Source organism: Paramacrobiotus metropolitanus, unplaced genomic scaffold (assembly GCF_019649055.1).
Source record: "Paramacrobiotus metropolitanus isolate TYO unplaced genomic scaffold, Prichtersi_v1.0 Parri_scaffold0000079, whole genome shotgun sequence".
NCBI lineage: Eukaryota > Metazoa > Tardigrada > Eutardigrada > Parachela > Macrobiotidae > Paramacrobiotus > Paramacrobiotus metropolitanus.
Genome location: NW_026570299.1, coordinates 75,916 through 98,039, shown reverse-complemented (window position 1 = coordinate 98,039; position 22,124 = coordinate 75,916). Strand labels below are relative to the sequence as shown.

The 22,124-nt window shown below is 40.9% G+C and overlaps 4 protein-coding genes across 6 annotated transcripts; 3 read left to right on the top strand and 1 right to left on the bottom strand.

The window, feature by feature from the left end:
* Positions 1-319: 319 nt before the first annotated feature.
* Positions 320-6,919, bottom strand: LOC129595504 (membrane progestin receptor gamma-like). Of its 3 annotated transcripts, XM_055492537.1 has the most exons (8): positions 6,661-6,919; positions 6,105-6,189; positions 3,963-4,282; positions 3,618-3,733; positions 2,761-2,966; positions 2,232-2,368; positions 1,521-1,782; positions 320-738 (listed from the first exon to the last, which is right to left on the bottom strand). In XM_055492537.1, exons 3-8 carry the CDS (start codon positions 4,260-4,262, stop codon positions 497-499), a joined length of 1,263 nt encoding a protein of 420 aa, XP_055348512.1. In that variant the 5' UTR covers positions 4,263-4,282; positions 6,105-6,189; positions 6,661-6,919; the 3' UTR covers positions 320-496. The 3 variants fall into 3 exon arrangements, with proteins under 3 accessions (XP_055348512.1, XP_055348513.1, XP_055348514.1); XM_055492538.1 differs by lacking the exon at positions 6,105-6,189; XM_055492539.1 differs by lacking the exons at positions 6,105-6,189; positions 6,661-6,919 and adding an exon at positions 4,734-5,446.
* A 4,335-nt stretch (positions 6,920-11,254) lies between these two features.
* On the top strand, positions 11,255-12,758 carry LOC129595512 (uncharacterized). Its single transcript, XM_055492552.1, has 4 exons — positions 11,255-11,668; positions 12,112-12,195; positions 12,294-12,375; positions 12,419-12,758. Exons 1-4 carry the CDS (start codon positions 11,581-11,583, stop codon positions 12,465-12,467), a joined length of 303 nt encoding a protein of 100 aa, XP_055348527.1. The 5' UTR covers positions 11,255-11,580; the 3' UTR covers positions 12,468-12,758.
* Positions 12,759-13,378: 620 nt separating this feature from the next.
* LOC129595531 (uncharacterized) lies at positions 13,379-13,861 on the top strand. Its single transcript, XM_055492574.1, has one exon. The coding sequence runs from the start codon at positions 13,379-13,381 to the stop codon at positions 13,859-13,861; it is 483 nt and encodes a 160-aa protein (XP_055348549.1).
* A 3,380-nt stretch (positions 13,862-17,241) lies between these two features.
* Positions 17,242-19,422, top strand: LOC129595561 (uncharacterized). The gene is made up of 7 exons (XM_055492605.1): positions 17,242-17,600; positions 17,720-17,787; positions 17,856-18,062; positions 18,243-18,357; positions 18,486-18,571; positions 18,770-18,958; positions 19,164-19,422. Exons 1-7 carry the CDS (start codon positions 17,297-17,299, stop codon positions 19,230-19,232), a joined length of 1,038 nt encoding a protein of 345 aa, XP_055348580.1. The 5' UTR covers positions 17,242-17,296; the 3' UTR covers positions 19,233-19,422.
* Positions 19,423-22,124: the final 2,702 nt, after the last annotated feature.

The window sequence follows — 22,124 nt, the reverse complement described above, 5'->3', positions numbered from 1 at the left end:
ACGCCGATTTTGGGAACTCAGGATGCGCGCAGTCACCAGATTTTATGACAACACTGACTGTTTGGACTGAGAACCATCAAACTACACGAACGACAAGGCAGAATCTGTTCAGTGAATTTCGTAGTACAGCGTCGCATGCTAGCCTGGGTTCGGTTGCTTTTCGCCATTAAATAAACTTAAAAGTCTTCTTGGTTCAATTTTTCTCTCTGCCGAGCGAGCAAGTATTTTTTTAATAAGAAACAGAAATCTTTCTATGTTTTGAAATTTTTCGTCAACAAATTTCCGCTCTGAACTGGTAATTTTGTCGAATAAACGTCTTATCGCTTTTAATTTTGGCCTTCTTTGATTTATTACAGGCGCTAGAAAACACAAAGCATCTATTTTCCATTTAATAAGAACATCGAAATCTCCCACCACCAATTGACTAAAATTCTATAGAAGCACAAAATCAAATCAACAACACTTAGTACAAAAATCACAAATATTAACCTTATGGTCAGTTTTGCAAAGATTTGGTCTCAACAGGGCTTGGCACCGTTTTGCGGACGATCACAGCGGGGGGCGCCGGCGCCGTCATGATGCGCCAGGCGAAGAACAGGACAATCCCGGTGTTGATGGCCAGCACGCTCCAGGCGACGAGCGAAGCGCAGGCTACGTGCTGGGCGTGGTTGGGCAGTTGCAGGAGGCCGCGGCGGGCCTGCAGATCCAGCCAGCTGCCCTCCATTTGATAGGAACTCGCTGCAAACAATATTATTTATGTTTCAAATTGCTATTAATTACTTTTATTTTATTCAGAAAAAACATTCACGCCACCATTTTACCAGATATTTGCTGTACGGAAAATCTTCGGTCTGCTGGGTTTTTATTAAAAAATTTAACATCATCTATTTCGCTAAATAATGATTTAATCTGTAGTTCGGCATGTTGATTAATACTGCACGTTCAGGACATCCAGCTTACATCACCACTTCACTACGATATTTTCTTTTTATTGCAGTTTTCGTTCTGTAGGCTTCCGTATAATTTGACCGATTAGAAATTTCTGCTGCTTTTCCAGATGGGGTTATTTTGCTACGGATGAAGCAGTGTATTTCAAATCGATTTTTTTACTTCGTAGTAGGTTTGGTCAGCGAGTCAAATTATGTAGTTTTGGCTTTAGCTAAGCAGGGTTGTTTTGCGGTAGTAATATGGAAAGAAATTTTCAAAGAGAAAGCCACCAAAAAGAACCCAGAATTTCGCTGGGACGGGAGACAATTACCGTTAATCGGTATTTAATTTATTCAGATTTAATTTCAGTTTTAAAACAAATTTGCCTGTATACCCAGGGAAAAGATCGCCTGTAGCTGGTTTGTTACCGACAGAAAATAGCGTTAAATAGAGTTAATTGAGTCATCATAAAGCCAATTTAAATCTAATGTAAACGATTTAATAATAACTGAATTTTGCTTCCGCTCGATTATGGAATAATTGAATTATGTAATTAATTTTAAAAAATTAGTAATAAATCCCGTATAGCGTACCCACGGCGCTGCTGATGTGGAACAGCTGATGGCTGTGCCCGATGATATCGAACCGTCCCGGCAGAATGCGCTCGGGCACATGGAAGCCGTAGAAGAAGAGCGCCAGCGACGTCATGATGAATTTGCGGAAGAACAGGTCCAGCGCGGCCAACTCGGAGGGATGCTCCGTGCCGGTGTAGAAGCGGTAGAACAGCGGCAGACTGTCGTACAGATACGGCAGCCCGAACGCCAACACCCGCACGGTCTTCCGCACTTTGCCCGGCTGCAACCACATACCCATATTACTGTGCTCGAGTACGCAGACCATTGGATCTAGGTCGCTAAAAAGCCCTTCTTGATCGACAGTTGTGTTGGGCTGACGTCAAGCTTGTAACGAAACAAGAAGCGATGATTTCGAATGTTTCGTCTGCCTCATAAAAACGGACTTATTATTAGGCGAAGATTAAATTAATTATTTTAAATAAAGTGAGCGTAATTTAAAGATAAAAATGACATCATGTTATCGTAATTCGTAAATACAAATGTACTGGTAAGATCACTGGAACTGGTCTGAGCGAAAGAATCCACTTCACTACGAAACACTACAGAGTACCGACTCAGTAGTAAGACTGAATGGACCATCTGGCGGCATTTACGGGAATAACACGAGCCACGAAGGCCAGTCAAACCCATAACCACTACAGGATCCCACAGTCAGTGTTTTGGACTTACCGGAAGAAAGCGGGATGCGGACGCCGTGCCGGTGCTGAGCACCGCGTTCAGGCCGGCGATCCAGATGAAGTAGCGGTCGAAGACGCTGCCCAGCGCTTCACTGGGGAAGGAGTAGGCGTGGTATAAAATGGCCGCTCCTGTACAAATACCGGTTTAATTAAATTGAACAGTCATGTACAATTCAGTATTTCGTGCAGAGGCAATCAATCCATACAAATAAATATTAATAAAATTATTCTAACTCATTTCAAGCGTTTTATATACTCTGCCGTTGAAATTTTATTCTGTTTTCACGAAGAACGTTTTCCACAAAATATTTTTCTTCGTACATTTTGCAGTCAGTTTTTAATCGAAATATTATTATTTATGATGCACCCATAAATTTCCGTGTTGGGCCAAAATTCATCCAAGGCGAAATCACCACCAAAACAAACGGAACGAAAAAATGTTTACTGTATTTTTATTAATCCTTCAATCTAATTCGTATTTTATTTATCTATTATAAAAATATAATATATGTTAAACGTACCAACAGTATACCAACTGCATCCGAGGTAGTCGACAAAAAAGCAAATGTGCCGCGCCCGGACGGACATGTTGTTGAGGGCGTGCGCCAGGGAGGAGAGCATGGGATACATGACCAGCGTCAGCGAGTAGAGGAACCACGGCGTAAAGTAGGCGTCGCCGTATTCCACACTGCCCAGGTGGTTGCAGAACCGCCATAGAAAGTACACGCTGCAGAGGGAAAAGCAACCGCGTCAGCTCAACATACCGTACATCCCGCATCAACGTTACATACTCTTGGCGTCCACAACGAAACGGACTAAATATACTGGATTAATTACTTACGCGTAGCAAAAGAATAATTTTTTGGCCAATAAATTTAAGACAGTTTAATCCGCCCATCAGCTATTCCCTCAGCTAGTTTTGCAAATGATTATCAACTATAACATCAAAAAATTACAGCGGCTAACGGCAGCCAGCAGACTCTATTTATTTGCAGTGTTTTATTGAAATACTGTTCCTTCCTGCGAAAAAAATATATCCGAACGAATTAAAAACCTCTATCGCAAAACTGAAGACGTCTCATTTTAAATGCCGAACGGCTTACCACGCTATCAATGGATCAAATTCTGCGCGTGCCGCTGCACTACGAAAGCATCTTGTCTGCCATCCGATGCAATTCGCATGTGTATGTATATATTTAATTTTATTTACGATTATTAATAGAGGAAAATTGATAAATAAGGATACTCCAACTACAACAGATATGAAGGTGTAAACCTGGAAATGATGACCCCAGAAACGGCGATCAAATTGGCGCAAAATCAAAGATAAACCCAAAAGTTTTCTGCTGCATTTCCTATGGTTGTCTTCGGTCATTACCTGGGCAGGAAATGCGTCCACACGTTAATGGCCTCGTTATTCCGCTCCAGGAAGCCACTGCGCAGCGACTGGTACGCGCCGATATTGTGACAGCGGTATCCATTCAATATGAACGGCTAAACAAATACAACACCCAAAATAAAAATTATCGAGAATTATCAACCTGATACTGTCACTTTACCGGCAATCTACCGGTGCGACAAAATATTTTTTCCGATTTTTCAACACGACGATTATTTTATTCTGCTGTGTTGGAAATGATGCGGATTAGACAGGTTTTTAAAAATTCAGCAAAAAAAAAGAAAACCTCGCATTACGCGCTAAAGAAAATTTTTTAAAAATTACTTCGTGATAGTCTTCGGGAACCTGATCGATTGGTAGGCCGGCGGAATTGAGAAGAAGCGGAACGCTGATGCTCTTCGTCGTGATTTCCTTCAGTTTCTCCACACCGCGCACGCGCTCCACAATGCGCTCCATCAGCACCTGGGAGGAGGGGATCTGCACGGGAAAATACTTGAAATTCTCCCGGACTAAGCGGGAGCGGGGCGGGGAGGATTCGGCAGTATCCAACCGGAGACGATCGCCATTGCCGGAGTGCCGGCGCCGGAGATAGCTGTTCGAGTGCCTTTCACTATCTTCTTCCATTCTTTACAGAATGTCCACAACTACAAGTAAAACATTTCTTGAGAATTTAAACAAATTACAAATTCAGAAAAATTAAAAATCTAAAAAACAGAAACATTAGAACTTAAAAAAAGGAAAAATTAAAGTTTATTATATCTTAAAGAAGTGACATTCTGATTACCACTCGTTTTAACATGAAAAACAAATTAAAGATAAAATATCAGTATAACGTGTACAAATATTTAAAACATCAAAATACAGAGACATTATATGTGTACTTCTCATTCACTAAATTATGTAACAATATCTCACATACCTGAGAATTTCGAAATTTATTGCCTTAATCTTGGAAGCACCAGAAATTACGTTTTGCAAAAATTTCAAAATTTAACCATCCTAAATTAATATCGATTATACAGCGGCATAAAATATTCATCTAAAAAAACACGAATAGCAAATTTATTTTTAATAAATAAAATACGATGCATTTACCGTAAATAAAAACAGCCAATACGAGACAGTTTTCCAAGCGCTCCGTTTTTATTCTGCCGGTATTTTCGGCAAGCGTAACAGAAAAACAGTAATTAAACTAATCCGCTTTATCACGCACACCGGCAACCGGTTAAACGTTTTGTCGTAATTTCGGCACGAAGGTTGCGCCGCCGCAATGCGTCAGCGTTATCGTTGTTTATCGTATGAAAACAGCGGACAAAATTTTACGACACAAGCACTCGCATGTTTGCTCTGTTGCCGTGTTGCGGATCGGTAAACTATCAAAAACGTGATGGGCACTTGTGCGCTACGCAGCCAGACTTGCCAAATAAAATCGCCGATTCCAGCGCGGACAAAGCAAACAAAAGATAACCGAATTTATCGCTTCCAGGGAGTTTTTCACAGACGTAAACGTTTTATCCGCTGAACATTTTCGGAGAAATTATAAAAATAAATCTACGGTAAATTATCACACCCGTGGCAATCGCTAAAGTAAACCAACAGTAAATAAACACAAATACAACGAAAACAAAAAGAAAACGGAAATCGGTGATTAGTTATACACAAATTTATTTTCTGTGAATAAATTGATGCACAAGACCGACAAAAATTGGAAATCTGCCGAACTATCTGTACAAAAACCTTTTTATTTATTTATATTCCACACTTTAAAATCTACATGATTACTTTTAACAAGAGATTTGGAAACAATCACTCATTAAGCATCAATCGTAAACCTTCAGACGAAAACTACATGGAGAATGAAAAAATCGTAGTGAAAAGGCGCTGAGATCTCGGGCATCCTATCGCATGAAACACATATCAGCCTATTAACTGTTCAAAAATATAATTAGTTTTATATTAATAACCAAAAATTTTCTTTTAATGTATTTTTTTCTAATAATTTCTTTTTCAACAATTCTGTCACTTATGTATTTTTCTATTAATAGCCAAAAAAACAGAAGTGTGTACGGTTTGCACCTGTTGAAACTGAATCAGGCAGTGAAAAAATACGTTGAGTTAGTACTTGAGGAACGCAGTATTTTTTATAACACAACTGCAACACCGTGAAATTCCAAAAAAGCAACACAATAAAATCAACAACAGCAAAATTCAATAATATTCATAGTAAAAAATGATCTTTTAAGAATTTTTTACTGAAAACAAAATGAATCAAAGCGGTTCATAAAAAAAATAATAAACAAACTCAACGGAATAATAATTTCTAAAATCGTCAAATAATAATTCCGGCGAATAAATTCCTAAGAATTACTAAAATTCCCGAAACCCTCAAACCAAACGAATAATTCTAAAAATTTACTGAATATTTTTAAAAATTTTTTCCTCATCTTTGCGGATTTGAACACTCACCACGAACTTGATCAAAAAAACAGCCCCAGGCCTTCCCTTCCCTTCTCCGCCGTCCGCCACAACTATCCGGCCTATTCGTACCCACCTGCACACAAAAATGACAAATGCACCGATCAAGCGGTTCATTCATGCAGGAATGCAGACAGTATCATCGTCAAATGCGTAATGAATGCGCACAACGACATTCAACAGGTGCACAAATAATCACCATACAACAGCGCAGATTGTCGGGAAAATTAACACCACCGCTCAGTTTCATAAATCATAACCCCATAAACCGGTTGTTGACGCGTGGGTGGCCAGATAGGAAGAATGAAAAAATGCATTGTATGCAGCGGGAGGCAGAGAACCGTGTTCATGCGCGAACCCAACCGAAACGCGTGAAAACGTGTTTGAACATGCAAACTCGCAACCGGGCAAAAACGTACATCTACCGCGTTCATCTTCGTACCACCACACGCATTTTGCAAAATATAATAGTAGAAAATTTAAAAAAATATTCAGAATTAATCGGAACATTGAGAAAACCTTGGCGAACGTTACAGTCATGACTTACCCGAAAAATCAACGCAAAATCAGAAAGCCAGGTTCAACACAAAAATCAGGCACTCTCGATCACTGGCGATTTTTACGCCAATATGGGAATTTATCACAGATAATCCATACACTTTTTAGTGTGGATAACAGGAAATATAAATTAAAATAAACTGTAACTTTTAAGAAGGGATAAAATTAGAAATGAATTTGGTTTTAATTTTGAAAATCTGCTGCAGATTTGAGAAGTCAGCAGATTTTTCTCTTGCATCGCTGTTGCAACTTGCAGGCTTTCAGTTTGGAAACTTTCGAGCAGGCTTTATAAGCCGCGGCAACAAGTGGTGAGTCAGTGCGGAGGCAGACCGACCGCCCATTTCCGGCAAGTCGACCAATCGTTTTTCAACGTTGTAGCGGCTGATTCACCGGTTCGTCAGCTGAATAAATAAGGTTTCTGGCTGTTTCTGCAGAATCATTTTTCTCTTCCGGTGGTGTAAGCAAAATGAAATCATCTTTCTTTTATTTAAATTAGTGTGCAATGTGTATCATCGGGAATACTATGCGGCAATTCATCCATCGGGAAATTTTCCAATTACTCACAATAATCATCCAGTTTTGAAGCTAATTTCAGTATCGGATCTGATGGCGGATATGCACGGTAGCGACAGGTTTTCTCACTTATAATTACGTATAATACTTACAATAACCGTCTGTGTGTTTTTGATGTATATTTATTACCTTTACAATTTTTAATACCGTATAGATACATATTTTATATACCAGCTGATGTAATCGTCATACTGATTTTAAAATAATCATAATCATAATTTTACAATAATCAGTAATAGAAGTATGCTTGAATATATCGCGTATATCTGCAAGCAGCATGCGCAAATGACCTGCAACATAATGCAGACAAACTGTATAAAACAACCACAAAAAATTCTTTTCTGTACAAGTTACAATATTTGGTTAACCTGTAGATATTCCAAGCACCTAGTATGATCCCGGCGTACGAATGTACGTACCTATACAAGGGTTCTCGCAATGATTTTTTGACCTCATAAACCTCCATGTGAAAGAGCTGCAGGTTTTCTGTATAAGAAAGATAACCGCATTTCGAAACAAATAATAAAACCGTATTATATAAATATACTTACTATTGGGAACAGCACCATCGGCGGCGAATTTAAAGGAGATGTTTTCTGTTATTCGACCGCCTGCACATGTGAATGTATGTACCGGTTTATGACGTATATGCTGCTGCGTAATTAAAACCCGCTTTTCCGTAAAATCATCTTTATTTTGTTTGAATTCTAAATGATACTTTACTAAACGGTTTTCACGCCAGTGTATACAAATCCTCTGGCTACAGAATGTCGTACACCGAAACAAAAATGTGTTTGGGAGTGCGCGAAATTGAACGTTTTCGTGCATATACACGAATTTGGTACCACGTACCGGGCCACTTCCCTTAAGGGAACGTTTGCAGTAAATGTTTATATATCTATATCCGGGTTTACATATACTAGTACCAGGTACCGCAGGCCGTTTGCCTCAGTTCAGTTTGATTGTTTATTGTTTCGGGTACGTTTTTTTAACCCACATACGATGGAATCACCGTTTAACACATAACCACAATTTCACAATTAACTCACAAAGTTCGGCAACATATACGTGTTTGACGACGTAATAATTTATGACAAGTGATTTACGCAGATGTTGCATGCATGAGAGCAGCAAGGTACCTCGTACCGTAACATGGTACCTTGTACCAGATCCGTGTAGGCACAGGCATGGAAATTTCGCTTTCACGCACTCAAAGCATTTTTTCCCTTACCATTTGTACGAGTGCCATATACTGAATAATTTTCTTAATTATTCAGATTACCGTCTACGAACATAACTAGGCACTTCTGCATTGTGCATTTGCGCTCATAATTGCACAAAATCTGTGATCGGATTAATTTGAAAGATAAATCGCAGTATCAACAACTTTTACACAGCGTATTATTTAATTTTGATGATGCTAAAATTAGTGGACAATACCAAACAAGAATTACCGCTCCCAGTGTACATGTGCACGCGGTTCTTAATTGCACTGTTGCATCGTGTGCCGATCCCTACTCGTATTGTTTGTGGAAAGATTAGTGCAACAACATTAATCATATGCGGTACGCAAGGGCGCGGATAAAGGGTGAACCTGTCCTACCGGGGCACAATCGCATAGCATAAATCCATGACTGCAAATAACCCGCAAATTTTGAAAATATTATAAGACAAGAATGTTATGAGCTATTAAAGTGACTAAATTACAGAGCGCTGCTGTTATGCAATCAGTGCTGCACCGCATGTAGTTAAAAGTTAAGTACCTTGATTTTAATCAAAACGCAGTGTGCATGTACTCGTTATCGGAGTCGGTAATTACACCGTTATCCTTACCCTTGAATTTAGCATTATTGGCTGTGCTTTGACTATAGCTAGTATTCGTATATCTGTATACGAGCATTAAGGGAAGTGGCCCGGTACATGGTACTGAATTCGTGTACGTGCACGGAAACTTTCATTCTCGCGCACTCCAAAACACATCTTTGTTTCGTTTTATGGCATTCTGTAGCCAGATGATTTGTGTACACTGGTGTGAAAACCGTTTGTGCGCGCAACATCCGGTTCGGGAGTTATGGCTGTAAGAAAATTCCCAAAAGTTTAAATGCTTTCAGGTGTACCAAAAGTCTCATCACGAACTAATCTCCTTCAAACTTTTCACGTAAATGCACAGGGCCATGAAGATCGTTTTTACACCGATCCACTGTTCCAGCATGTTTTTCAAATTTTAAAATGAATTTCAAAAATTTTAAAATTCACTTTAAAATTTGAAAAAAAACTCTTGGAATCCTGGAATCGGTGCAAAAACGATCTTCCTGGCCAGGTGCATTTACGCGCAAAATTAGAAGGAGATCGGTCCATAATGAGACTTTCGGTACACCTGAATGCATTTAAACTTTATTGAATTTTCTAGGAGCCCTAACTCCCGAACCGGATGTTGCGCGCACAAATGGTTTTCTGGCTTGTGTATGCAAATCATCTGGCTACAGAATGTCATAAAACAAAAGATAAAAGGGTTTGGGAGTGCGCAAAAGTGAAAGATTTCGTGAATGTAAAGGATTTGGTGCCATGTACCGGGCCACTTCCCTTAAGCAGTTAGTCGTGCACGTGAGGAATCGTTTTTTTCGCGAAGCGGAAGTCCTATAAAAGCCGCATTTGTTCTGTATCGATGTGGTCACAACAATGCTGCAATGTACTGCTGCTGCTCCAGTATAAACCTCCTATATTTGTACATGCACTGTATTTAGAGCAATCAAACAAAACTCCTTCCTGATAGATCGTCAGATTGTCGAAATATGTCAGCCCTAATGCAAATTGCATCATCTGCACACGATTACCGGGTGGCTGAACAAAATGGCCGTCTGTTTTATCATGGTGCGCTGGATCCGTCCAACACTTAATTGACGTTATCCGATTTTCATTCGATAGAGCATTGCTTTTAACATAAAAAAGTTAAGTGAAGTCAAACTTACCATAAGGCCGAAATTTTTTATAAATTGTTTTGTAGAACTGGCTGGGTTTGGACGATGTCCTGGAAGCGAAAATCTAAAATTATCCGTTTCTAAATTAAAAATTCTTGCTCTCCAACTAATGGCATTAAGGCAGCTTATTTTACTGTTTTTGGTAGAGGGGTTGTTTCTCGTTTTTTTTTATTGTAAGGAACTGCAGTATTCTAGCAACCGTGCTTGGCCAGTGCGCTGAATAGCAAAGACGTTGCACGAGTAATTCTCGTGAAACCGGCAAACAAAGTTTTTGAAAGCAAATTTCTAACCAGCGCTCTTAAAGCTTAAATGGTTTAATATTTTTTCTGAAAGGCAATGTGTTAGCTACATTCTGAATTTAAACCTGCATTTTTTGGTGCAACCTGTCATGCAGCCAAAACTTTTAACCGAAATTACTCGAAAATACCAAATAAAAAATCGACATTTTTTGGAAAAGTCACGATCTGTCATGACTGCATAACTCGTTCAGCGTTTGCAGCATGTCCGCAACTTTTTCGCTGTTGAAAGAAAACTTGTTTTGCTAAAGGAAACAGTTAAAATGTTTAAAAAAGTCCGTAACGGGAAGAAATGGCACAAGATTTTATGTTTGGTGAGCTGGGACACGAAAAAATTTCAGACGGTTTCATTTGGCACCATTGCAAAAGAAGACGGCTTAATTTTTTCGAAAACTTTTCAAGTTTGTAGCTAATAAAATTCTCTATCGAACAAGCTTAAACAGTTTATGGTGCGACAAACGGTCTGCGAGATACAAACGAAAGCAGGAGACTGCCATTTTGTTCAGCCACCCGGTATTTTAATGAAACAGGCAACAAAAATGTTTCTCAACTTTCGCCGCTTCGACATGGGCATCCGATATTTGAATCATTGCTTCCCTAATCAAGTTGTTTTGCCGTAAGGAAACTGGTGCTTTCCGGTATAGTTCGTTCTTTAGGCGTAATTCATGCATGCAGCAATGAGCAAGGACCGTAATGAAAATTATTATGTCATTTTCCTGTTACTAAATTAATTGTAAAGTTTACAGGCGACTGTCAGCTGATTCTGAGCTGATTTCATTTCCGACGGCAAACTACACGAACCGACTTGCGAGAAACCGTTTTCTGCCACTGTTTATTGTGGCATATATTAGTAATATTATCATAATATTATTGCTTGGCGAACAAGCATATAACTGGCATTCCAAAAATATGGTCGTTGAATATTATTTAGTCGTCATACTGTAATTAAATATTCAACGAGTAGAGCTTCAGAGTGATCCGTATCTTTTTTAACCGGGATCTGTTACGTTATACAGGCTTTTTGACAATTCATAATATTCGTTGTGAATTTTGCACATTGAAATGAAAGGCAACCAGCACCTACGGATCGGCGGGATACTCCTTGTTGTGTCGCTAATCTACCGGGATGCTTACGGTGCTCCGTTACAAGGTATGTAACAACTATACGTGTATTTGTTGCTCTACTTCGTAAAAACTGTAAAATCAATGATATTATGGCACAGAAAAGTGTACAGCACTCCGCAGATTTTCAACTTTCCGAAATAAAACTGAATCGCGTGAAATATTTAATTACGTAAAACTGGTGGATCTTATTCGCAATATGTACATAGGGCAGCTTCGCTCAGTAAATCCAAAATACATTTTATCGTTCTATAGATATGTGGGTAAAACATGAAACGATAAATCATTACGTTCATAGGTGTAGTCACCGTGTATGTACATATGTGTTTCTGGCTGACACGAAGAAAGGAAGAGTTATAAATTAATGTTATTACATCATCGGGCTACTTGGCATACTGATCTTACCATACGAAAAATAAGTAACAACGTTTTGTAGCTACGAGTATAGATGAATAATGGTACATTTTACAGCCAACCTTCCGCCATGCAATGATTACTATGCATCGGACCCCGATTGGCCGTTCAACGCCTGGGACCGGATGAACGAAAGCCCTGGTACGACCCAGCAAGCCCGAATTAATTTTTATAATTATGGCGATTTACGTGGATAGCGAGAAGGAATATTACAGCTAACACGTACAATTACATTTTAGCCGAGCGAGCAAAGAAGTGTATAACATCCGACGAGGCCAAACAGTTACCACAACGTGCACAGGACTCTAACTTTCAAATCGCCTATCGCCTATATTAGCTCGTATATTAGCGCCTTTCAAATCGCCTATATTAGCTTGCCGGGCTCCCTGCAGGGCGGAAGCGTACGACTGTAACTCAATCAGTCTCAATGTGCACTCGTACGTATCATTGTATTAACACTTCGACGGATCGGCTGGATACGACTGTGCTGGAAGAAGCCGTTCTGGAAGTTTTAATCCCACATAGTTATACCGGTTACTACATTTGTGTATGTAGAGGTACAGTGCGTATCGGACTCTCGTAGCTCGAGAGCTACAGTGAATGTGTACTACCGTTGTAGGTAGAATTTTTTTGGTTAACAAGTGATTATTTACAAGTGATACATCGCTTCAAACGCACGCCTTTTGAATAAAATAATGCAGTGATGCTTTCATATTACGTCATACAACAAGCAATTATATGTGCCCAAGTACAGCACCGTTTAGGCCTGGACCGGATTACAACGATTACGGACGAATTGTACGGCTTCTATCGGCAATGTATACTTCTAGGCTTCGAAAAACTTGTTTACATATACATATATTCACAGATATCAATTAAGCACAACTTAAGATCAATGTTTCTGTCGTACAAATTATATACAATTTTCATGTGTAATCCCCGTTATTGTACTACAACAATCACGGTGAAATTAAGGCGCATCAAATAGGTATACAACTGCATCCAGCGCATTGCGATCGTGATTTTGCAGTTTGTTTTTGGTTGATTCACTAACGAATCGAACTCGCAGTACATAGGCAGAAAAATGTTCAGCTGACTGACGAAGCGTAAGAAGAAACAAACAAAAAAGAGGAAGAACCACGTTGGCATCTCAAGCGGAAATTTCCTGTCTCAACGTTAATCGGTAATGTTGTACACAGATACCGGTAAATGTGTTCTGAATATGCATCTGCTTATTAAACAGTCGGAACACAAGCACCAAGTTTTACATAAACTTAGCAAAAATACTCATAATTCCTTAACTGATTTCGTTTAATCATCGATAATGCTACCCATCCACACACCGTTGTTAATATTCCTGGGAGTCGTTCATACGACCATCTGCGATCCGATTCCCGGACGTCCGGAGGGCGCCAACATCCTCACGGCGCACCTACCCTTCCCCGAACGTCCCGTATCGATACTCTTCCCCGGATCGCCGATTAACGTCGTCCCGGTACCCAACGGTCCCATCGGCCCCGGAGGTGTACCGGCTACTCCACCACCCATCACCACGGGCGCCACCGTTGCCACCAACCCACCTACCGTCCCAACAACACTACCGGCCACTGTCCCGACCACAACGCTGCCTTTGGAAGTGCTCGGGACCACGCCATTCCCCGGTGGTGTCCTCCCGACGGTTGGGGCTATCCCAGGAGGTGTGGGGTTGCCCGCCGGCAGTGGACCGACGGTTCCAGGTGTGCCGGTGCTGGTGACACCCATTCCGGGGCTGACGTCGACGACAGGGCGTCCTGGGATACTGGGATAATCCGTGACCGGGATTCTGATGTAATCAAGTCATTCTTTGCTTAAGGGATTTGGCCCGGTACATAGCGCTACAATCGTGTACATTGACGGGAATATTCGCTTTCGCGCACTTTCAAACACTTTTTTGGGTTGGTTTTTGACATTGTGTAGCCAAATGATTGGTGTACATAGGCGTGAAATCCGTTTTCGCGCGCAACATCCGGTTGCGGAGTTATGAGGTAACAAAATTTCAAAAAGTTTAAATGCATTCAGGTGTAAAGTCATGGACCGATCCCTTTCGAATTTTGTAAATGCACATAACCATGAAGATCGTTTTGACACGGATCCACTGTTCTAACATGTTTTCAAATTTTAAAATTAATTTCAAAAATTTTAAAATTCATTTTAAAATTTGAAAAAATCGTAGAAGTCTGGATCCGTGTCAAAACGATCTTCATGGTAATGTGCATTGCGCGCAAAATTTGAAAGGATCGGTGAACTTTATTACACCTGACTGCATTCAAACTCTTGGAATTTTGATACCCTCATAACTTCGCAACCGGATATGTTGCAAACGGTTTTCTCACCTAGGTAAACAATTCTTCTGGCTACAAAATACCATAAAGCAATGCAAAAAAGTGTTTGGGAGCGCGCACCAGCGAAACTTCCCCTGGATGATCACGAACTTGGTGCTATGTACCGGGCCAAATCCCTTAACACTCGCACAATTTCTACTGCCGCTCAGGCGCAATAAATGCTTAAAAAACTGAAAACAAATTCTGTAGTTGTGCCACGCTCTCTAGCCTTACATGTATTCCTAGAGAATTTGATAAGCTATCAAACTAGATCAAATTTGAGGAAAGCAGACCAACTGTGTTAATTTTGGCCAACAAAAACGGGAACACTCCCGAACCGGAAGTGACACACGTTTTCCTTATTTACGCTCGACCAGATTTTTTGTTTTCAAATCGGACAACGTACGTTGCTAGATCCTGTCATTCAGCATATTTTAAAACCATTTGACATTTAGGGAAAATTGTTTTGTTGATACGGGAAGAAAAGTTTGTGACACAGGAGACTATAAAAATCGCTCTGTCCGCGATTCTACCGTCTCCCTCGGACTGGCTTTGTAGCAGACTGCGCTAATTTAATCTTACCAATACTTTATTTGCTGATTATTTAGGTGGTTGAGGCATGATTGTTATTCGATAGTTTTCTTTGCTTTTCATTATTGATAATATGTTTTCCTCCAAAAAATAATCTAAAATGTAAAAATAATATCATTTGCTAATTAGGAGCCGTGTGAACACCGCGTCTGAGGTCGACCTCAGCAGCAACCGTGTAAAAACAGCCTCAGAGTCAGAGCAAGTTGAATTGCTGGTTTATACAGAAACCGAAGAGCTCACTGATGAAACGTCCGAATATGTTTATCGATCCCGTACGTCAGAAGATAAGCAGTTCGTTACATTGTTGTGATTGTTATTATCTGGAAATAACGCAATGGAGACCAGTTCATCAGAGTAAATGGGAGCCTCGGCTTCCTAGATGAGTCCATCTCGCAAAAATAAGAACCGAATTTGCCATAGTGACGGCTCAAATAAACACGGCTAACTACCCAGGAGTCGACTCCATTTGAAAAGTAGACATAACATCGACCATCTTTCCTCGTAGATTCTGCAGATATGCGCTGCTGGCTGTGTTTTTGAGCTACGGTAGATATCGCAGACTTTGAAGAACGAGTTAATATAAATTATTCAGAAAACGATATTTTTCGCAGGCACAAGGCCCATGACAAGGGTATTACTGAGCGTCCCAGTCTTGATCTGCAAATCAATGCTCCATAATACCGATGATTTAGGAACTTACAAAACTACAATGGGTCGACCCAGATTTTCTAATATCGGAACTTACTCTGCGAAGCGCAAAAGTAAATGAATTACAAAATTCAGGAAATGATAAAAAAATCAGATCAGGCAAACTGTAACTGGAATGTTAAATTTGGCGCAAGAGTGTAAAAGCCTCGTAACACAGCCGGAAATGGGCGTGTTGCACGATCGTGATTGGAGCTGCCTGGCCGGCGCACAGGAAAAGCCGACGTAAATCGAACGTGAAATTGTGCGAGTGTTAAGCTTGCAATTGCTTACAAGCTAGAATTAAAGGTTGTATCGAGTTTTACAAGACAGATTTCAGCCAGCGCGCTTTTGGCTTATTGATGGGTGTAAATGCATGGGAACTGGGGCGAACAGTTAATATAACCGATCGTGAATTTCGAACTAAAAGCGGGTGCCGCGTTTTCGCAGTTGATCCAGTCCTAGTACTGTAATTCTTCTTTTGTTCTGCAACAAGTTTCTATTCGCTTGAGAAGAACGATTTGTAATAATTTAATAAATGATGTTTAAATATTTGTACCCTCAATTTATAATGACTTTGCTTTAATCTCATATTAAGTACTTCAAATTGTACAGTTACATACTCTGTAGGCATGGTCGACTAGCCGGTAAATAAGTAAATAAATTTAAATACAGCACAGGTATCAATATTATACGCATGTAATAATTATTATATTATGCACATGCATCAACATTATGTTGTAAGTCGAGTAATTATACGTGTAATCTGACTTCAGCTGACTGCCAACGGTACTTGTATACCCCAGTGCAATGCTTATTCTGTACCGGGTAGTGCGTGCGCAGTATATCCACTTTATTTTTACAGCTTATCGTATAACGTTAATAACGTTATTCGTATAACAAAATGACTCTTGTTTCATGGTCAAAAGAAGTACTATGTGCGCTGTAGCTCATATAGCGCTTAATTTTATAAAAATGTTGGAAAAGATGCAATTCACAAAAGGAAATGCAGAAAAAAGTATTGTTATGCTCACTACAGAAGCTGTCGATCTACCCTGTGGCAGCAATGGCGGCCACCGAAAGCAACGTGAACACATCACCATCCTGAAACGTTTCATTCAGTTAAGTACCGATAAAAGAATACGTCTTCGGGAATTACCGTCGCTACTATTTGGACAAAGCCTGAAAACCTCTCAAAGAAGTTGCCAAGTGTTCCGCTGGCGCCACTGATAACGTTTTACTGTTACGTTCTACACCGAAATACCAGTAATTCGTTCCTAGATTATAAGCCATCATAAAACCGGCACGTGTATGCGCTAGAATCGTTGCACAGCGACATCCCGGCCAGGCAGAATATCCACCAGAAACTTTTAACAACTAGAAGATGTTTGGCCTCTTACACTATGAAATACGAAAAGTTCCTGTAAAAACGATAATCAATGACACAAGTGCACGTTCGTAAATACCTCGCAAATAAGGAAAGGTAATAAAAAAACAAGAAATTACAATTATATAAAGGCCTTTGCGGAAAGCCAGACATGCATCCGGCAGCTGCAGACCCCACGTTAAGGCGCCTTTTTTAACTGGACTCATAGTAAATTATAAAAATGAATCTGCTTACGGTAACCTTTATCTGCAGCCTGATGTGCTGCACAATCAACTGCCAGTATCCATGGGGAGGCGATGGATCCTATCCCGGATATCAGGGATACGGAGGGGGCTATCCTGGATCTGGAGGATGTAACGGGTTCGCCGGGATGTTATCCTACCTGCTGGGCGGAAACCGGTGTTGCGGTGGTGGTTGCGGAGGCGGTGCGCCGGTTGTCTACTACCCTGTTCCGCTCCTTCCGGGGCCTAATCCACCCTGTCCACCGGAAACGACAACCACCGCGCCACTTCCTACTTGCAGCGGTGGGTAAAGTCATAAGAAATGCCAAACATTTTGAATCACAATTTTTCTGTTAAAATTTTGTTGTGGTTGAGGCACATAACACGGTGCTTATTATGCTCTGTTTTTTGGTTTACTGCAGTAACTATTGACCAGGGACCGTTTCATCTCTGGATATGCGATCAGACGTTTAACCCAGCCACCGTAATAGTAAGGAAATGGTGCAAACACAAAACATGTTCTTGAATTTTCCATACTGTACTGTCAACCATTTTCAGGGATGCCCCTCTTCGAGGGTGACCTTTCAGCTGGTGGCAGGCATACCTTCATTGCCATTTTCTTGTACCTCCATTGATAGCTTCGGCGTAGTACGGTTTAATCCCGTTAGCGGCGGCTGCGCTGTGGGACCCGGAATCGTTTATATGGGCAACTTAACAGCAAGGGATAGCTGGACGGGGGCGACCCTAGCGACCAGCTCGATCCAGGTCAGCACTGCAGTGTTACGTTTTCCGTTGTAGTTCCAAATTCCATCAACTTCCTAATTCTAACTTTTGTTGCCATGATGAAGATGAATAATTGTGAAATTATAATATTAGATCTATGCCGAAAATAAGGATTGCCAATTGATAGCCAGAGCGATAATTACCGTGAAATTCTTACTGCAGATAGACACTTCAATGCTGAGCTGCTACGGCACAACAACAGCGACGGGAGCAACGACAACATCCACGGCGGCAACAACAACAGCCATGGGCGCAACAACACCGCCAGCTTGCAGCGGTACATAGAAAATTTATTCATTAAAAATTAATACGTACTGCCTTAGTAGTATCATTGAACTCTAAGCACGGCACTGCAACATCACCTCACAATTAACGGCACGAGTATCGCTGCTTTTTATGCTACAGTTTCTTACACACTTTCGACGTCACAAAACAACGGAAACTACCATCCGATCTACTGCCAAGAACAGTTTCTTACCCCGGATTATATAGTAAGCAGTCTGCGTGCATTTCTTGTACCTGTGCGTAAGAGGCGCAGTTTGGGTATAACAAGTTAACAACGAATAATTGTACCATGCTTTAGCAGATATTTGCTGGGTCTGTATATTGCAGATTCGTGTATAACCTTTTGTAAAATTTGTAATAAATTAATAAGTGGTAGTGGTATGTGACAAATTGATCTGTATTAGAGCTGCCCTTTCTACCGATTATCCTACCAACTGAGTAACCTGCCCTGCGCGGAAGTGCGCAGCGACGGCGCTCTGATTGTCAACGTCAACAATCCGGGATGCGACGTCAACTCGGGCATTCCCAACTACGGCGTGATGACCATCACTGACAGCTTCACCGGCTATCAGCTAGGAGTCTACTATATACAGGTAAACCCGCCCATATACAGTACCTGTATTGTACACCGACTACACTACTTTAACAACTGCGCCTCGTGCCATCCCATAGTTCAGATCATTTAGAATTAACGCAATGTGATTTGCAATACATAGAACTACTATAAACCATAAAGTAATCACTATAGTATATGAGGGCCTAATTCTGTCCCGGTGAACCGCGATGATGTTACTCTAGATGTATCTGGAGAACCTTGGATACTGCAAGCCAACGACAACTACCGCTACCACCACCACGACCTCCTAATTATTCGAAATGAATGAATATAAAAAACATGAATGGATAAAAAAAATATTAATTTAAAAAATAGTGTTTTTTTATGATGCGACCGCAGTCTAGAAATACGAAATGAGTTGTGACTTACCAATTATACAGGATCTTCTGCGACATAGTAAATGGCTGTTTTGACCGCCTACAGATAAAAAGGAACGCCATGCATCCTGCATTTTACAGTCTGTATGCAAAATCCACTGTTACGCTACGGTATGTATAAGAACCTAAGCCAGGATCTCCTTTCAGTAGAAAAAAAAAACAGAAATTACGCTTAGACTTTCGGTCATGTCCATACTGAGATGACAATTATTTTTAATCGCGACAGTGGCACAGAAGCGCGCTCCTGTCCCGCTAAAAAGGAGTACCAGAATCAGCAAAATTGAGACAGTGTGCTCGCTTTGTCTCCAAAGACTCGCTTTGTCTCCAATTTTGTCTCCAAAGACAAAATTGAGACAGTGTGCTCGCTTTGTCTCCAAAGTCATTTTCCTTTAAGTGTAGTAGATCGCTGCGATTGGTGCTGATTATGACACAATTGTTAAGATGCTGCTCTCTGCTAAATAAATTAACAAGCTACTGCAATAGATTAAGAACTTTACTAAACATGAGCATGTACAGCAAACATTTCGCTGCAGAACCTGTGCAGTAGAAAAAGCAGGAACTACGTTAGTTCACTTTTACACTCTCTATCTGAACATACAGTCTACAGCTTATGTCAGACTCCAACTACGAGCGGTCGGCACACTGGAAGTAATGGAAAGCATTGCGATGGTGAAACGTTTCATTCCAATAAGTACCGGTAAAGGCAGACATCTCCGGAAATTACCATCGAGACTGCAGCAAAGTTTACAAACCCTTCCTGTCAAGTTTACGATTCCGGTGGAGCCACAGCCACGGATAGCGTTTTTACCGTCACGTTCCAAGCTGAAACACCGGTTCCATAATTCAGATAGGTAAATTGTCACGTGAGTGCAGCAGTAATTTAAAGTTTTGCGTTGTGGGATCCGGATTCGTTTAGCAACATGATAGCGACGGACAACTTGACGGGAAGGACGCTATAGCCAAATAGATTAGAGCAGTGCATCATGGTGTGCATGAAATATTGCAGGCCGGTGGATACCGCACTGTGGAGCTCATGTGTGACGACGAGGGCCGCAACAACAGCAACCACGCCGGCAGGATAAAAACCTAAACTACAATAGGTATTTCGTATGTTTCTCTGATGTAACTGCAATTGTAACATACGGTTACTTAATCGTAATATTGTGTTTCGTGTAACATGATCGCTAATGCTAAATTGGAAATCATGGTACACGGGCATCGTAACAGCATAGAAAATTCACAGAGCGTGTTTTCTAAAGCCTCGAAAAAAGAAATAAAAGTTAGATCGATCATAAAAGTTTACGCAATTAAATGAGAGCACAGAAACCGCACACAGCGACAGGGCAATTATGCGCTACGTTCTATGTTTTTCTGCTTCCAAAAAGTGTGGCACCTTACGCTATGATGATGCGAAACTCAGGAGCAGCGGCAGCGGCTATGAACGCAGAATTGAGCGCCTGCTGCAGCGCAAACGACGCTGTCTCCATAGCACTATCTCGATGTACAGAGTATTTCTAACAATTGCAAATGCAGTTGTACACATCTATTGAACCGGACTGTCGAAAACAGAATCATCGAGAGGGGTTTCATCACCAGCATTTAATGCCGACGTTTTCAAAAACGCCCTGCCAGGCAAACCGAACAGTGAAGACTTATTTCATTCCCTGGGGAATCCGAAAACCTTGTTACGTAACCCTTACCATTTAGGCGAGACACTCACTACCATCATAAGCACGGGACACTTAACTTTGTTACATAAATACAGGCTGGGTTCTGCAGTTCCCCTACCACTCTAAAAAAGCCGCTCGGAGATGGATTTAACAACTGGTTCAAAACGCCCAAAGGTCATCAGTCAGTTTCTCAACGTTGTAGTCACATTCTGGGAGACGCTTCTCAAAGTCAGTGGAATCTGTCCGTTATGGATGACTGATCACGAGCGCCCCGGTAAATATTACTGGAAGGTCATCGCCGCTTACTCCTGGATTATTATATTCACCGTGATCAAGTTTTTTTACGTTTCTTGCGTCACGTTTCCATTACTGATGTACGGTTTGACAGGAACCATGGAAAACTTCTTCTACTTGGTGTGTTTGCGACAACGGGAAGTTGTCTCGCTTTTGGCATCGGTGATCGTGGCAGTTGAGTGGAAAAACATTCTGGCAACCATGCAGCGCATCCGGCACTACGAAGCGGAATACTTTTCTCAACGAGAACGGCGGCTAATTATCACCGTGACGACGGTTACACTCTTCACTATATTGACGTGCGCTCAGAATTTTCATCCACGCTGGTTTCACATTAGCTTCAGTTTAGCTAGCGCAGCCGAAACGAAATTTGTAGCGGATACTTACGGTGTTTCGTGCTTTAAGACACGATTTATCCAGTACATCTACACCGGGTTTCTCGTTATCCGAACGTTTTTGGTCAACTTTATTGCGACACTCTTCGTCGTTTTCTGCTGCATCATTGGTCGGTTGTTCTTGCGGATTAAGCAGCGCCTGAAATTGGAGAAAGAGGAAGGAATCTTAAAAGAACACATTCGCAATTACTTCAATATGTGCAATTTGATCGAAAGCCTGTCGCAGCATATCGGGGGATTTCTGCTGGTGTTCTTTGTACAGTCGATTGTCTGGATTGTATGGACGATCAATAATTTCGCCAATTCAACGCCTGCAACCGCTGTCACACCGGCAGGACTTCACGCATACAGCGTGGCACTAACTATAACTTCCACCCTGATTATTACTGCTGCTATGATATATGTCC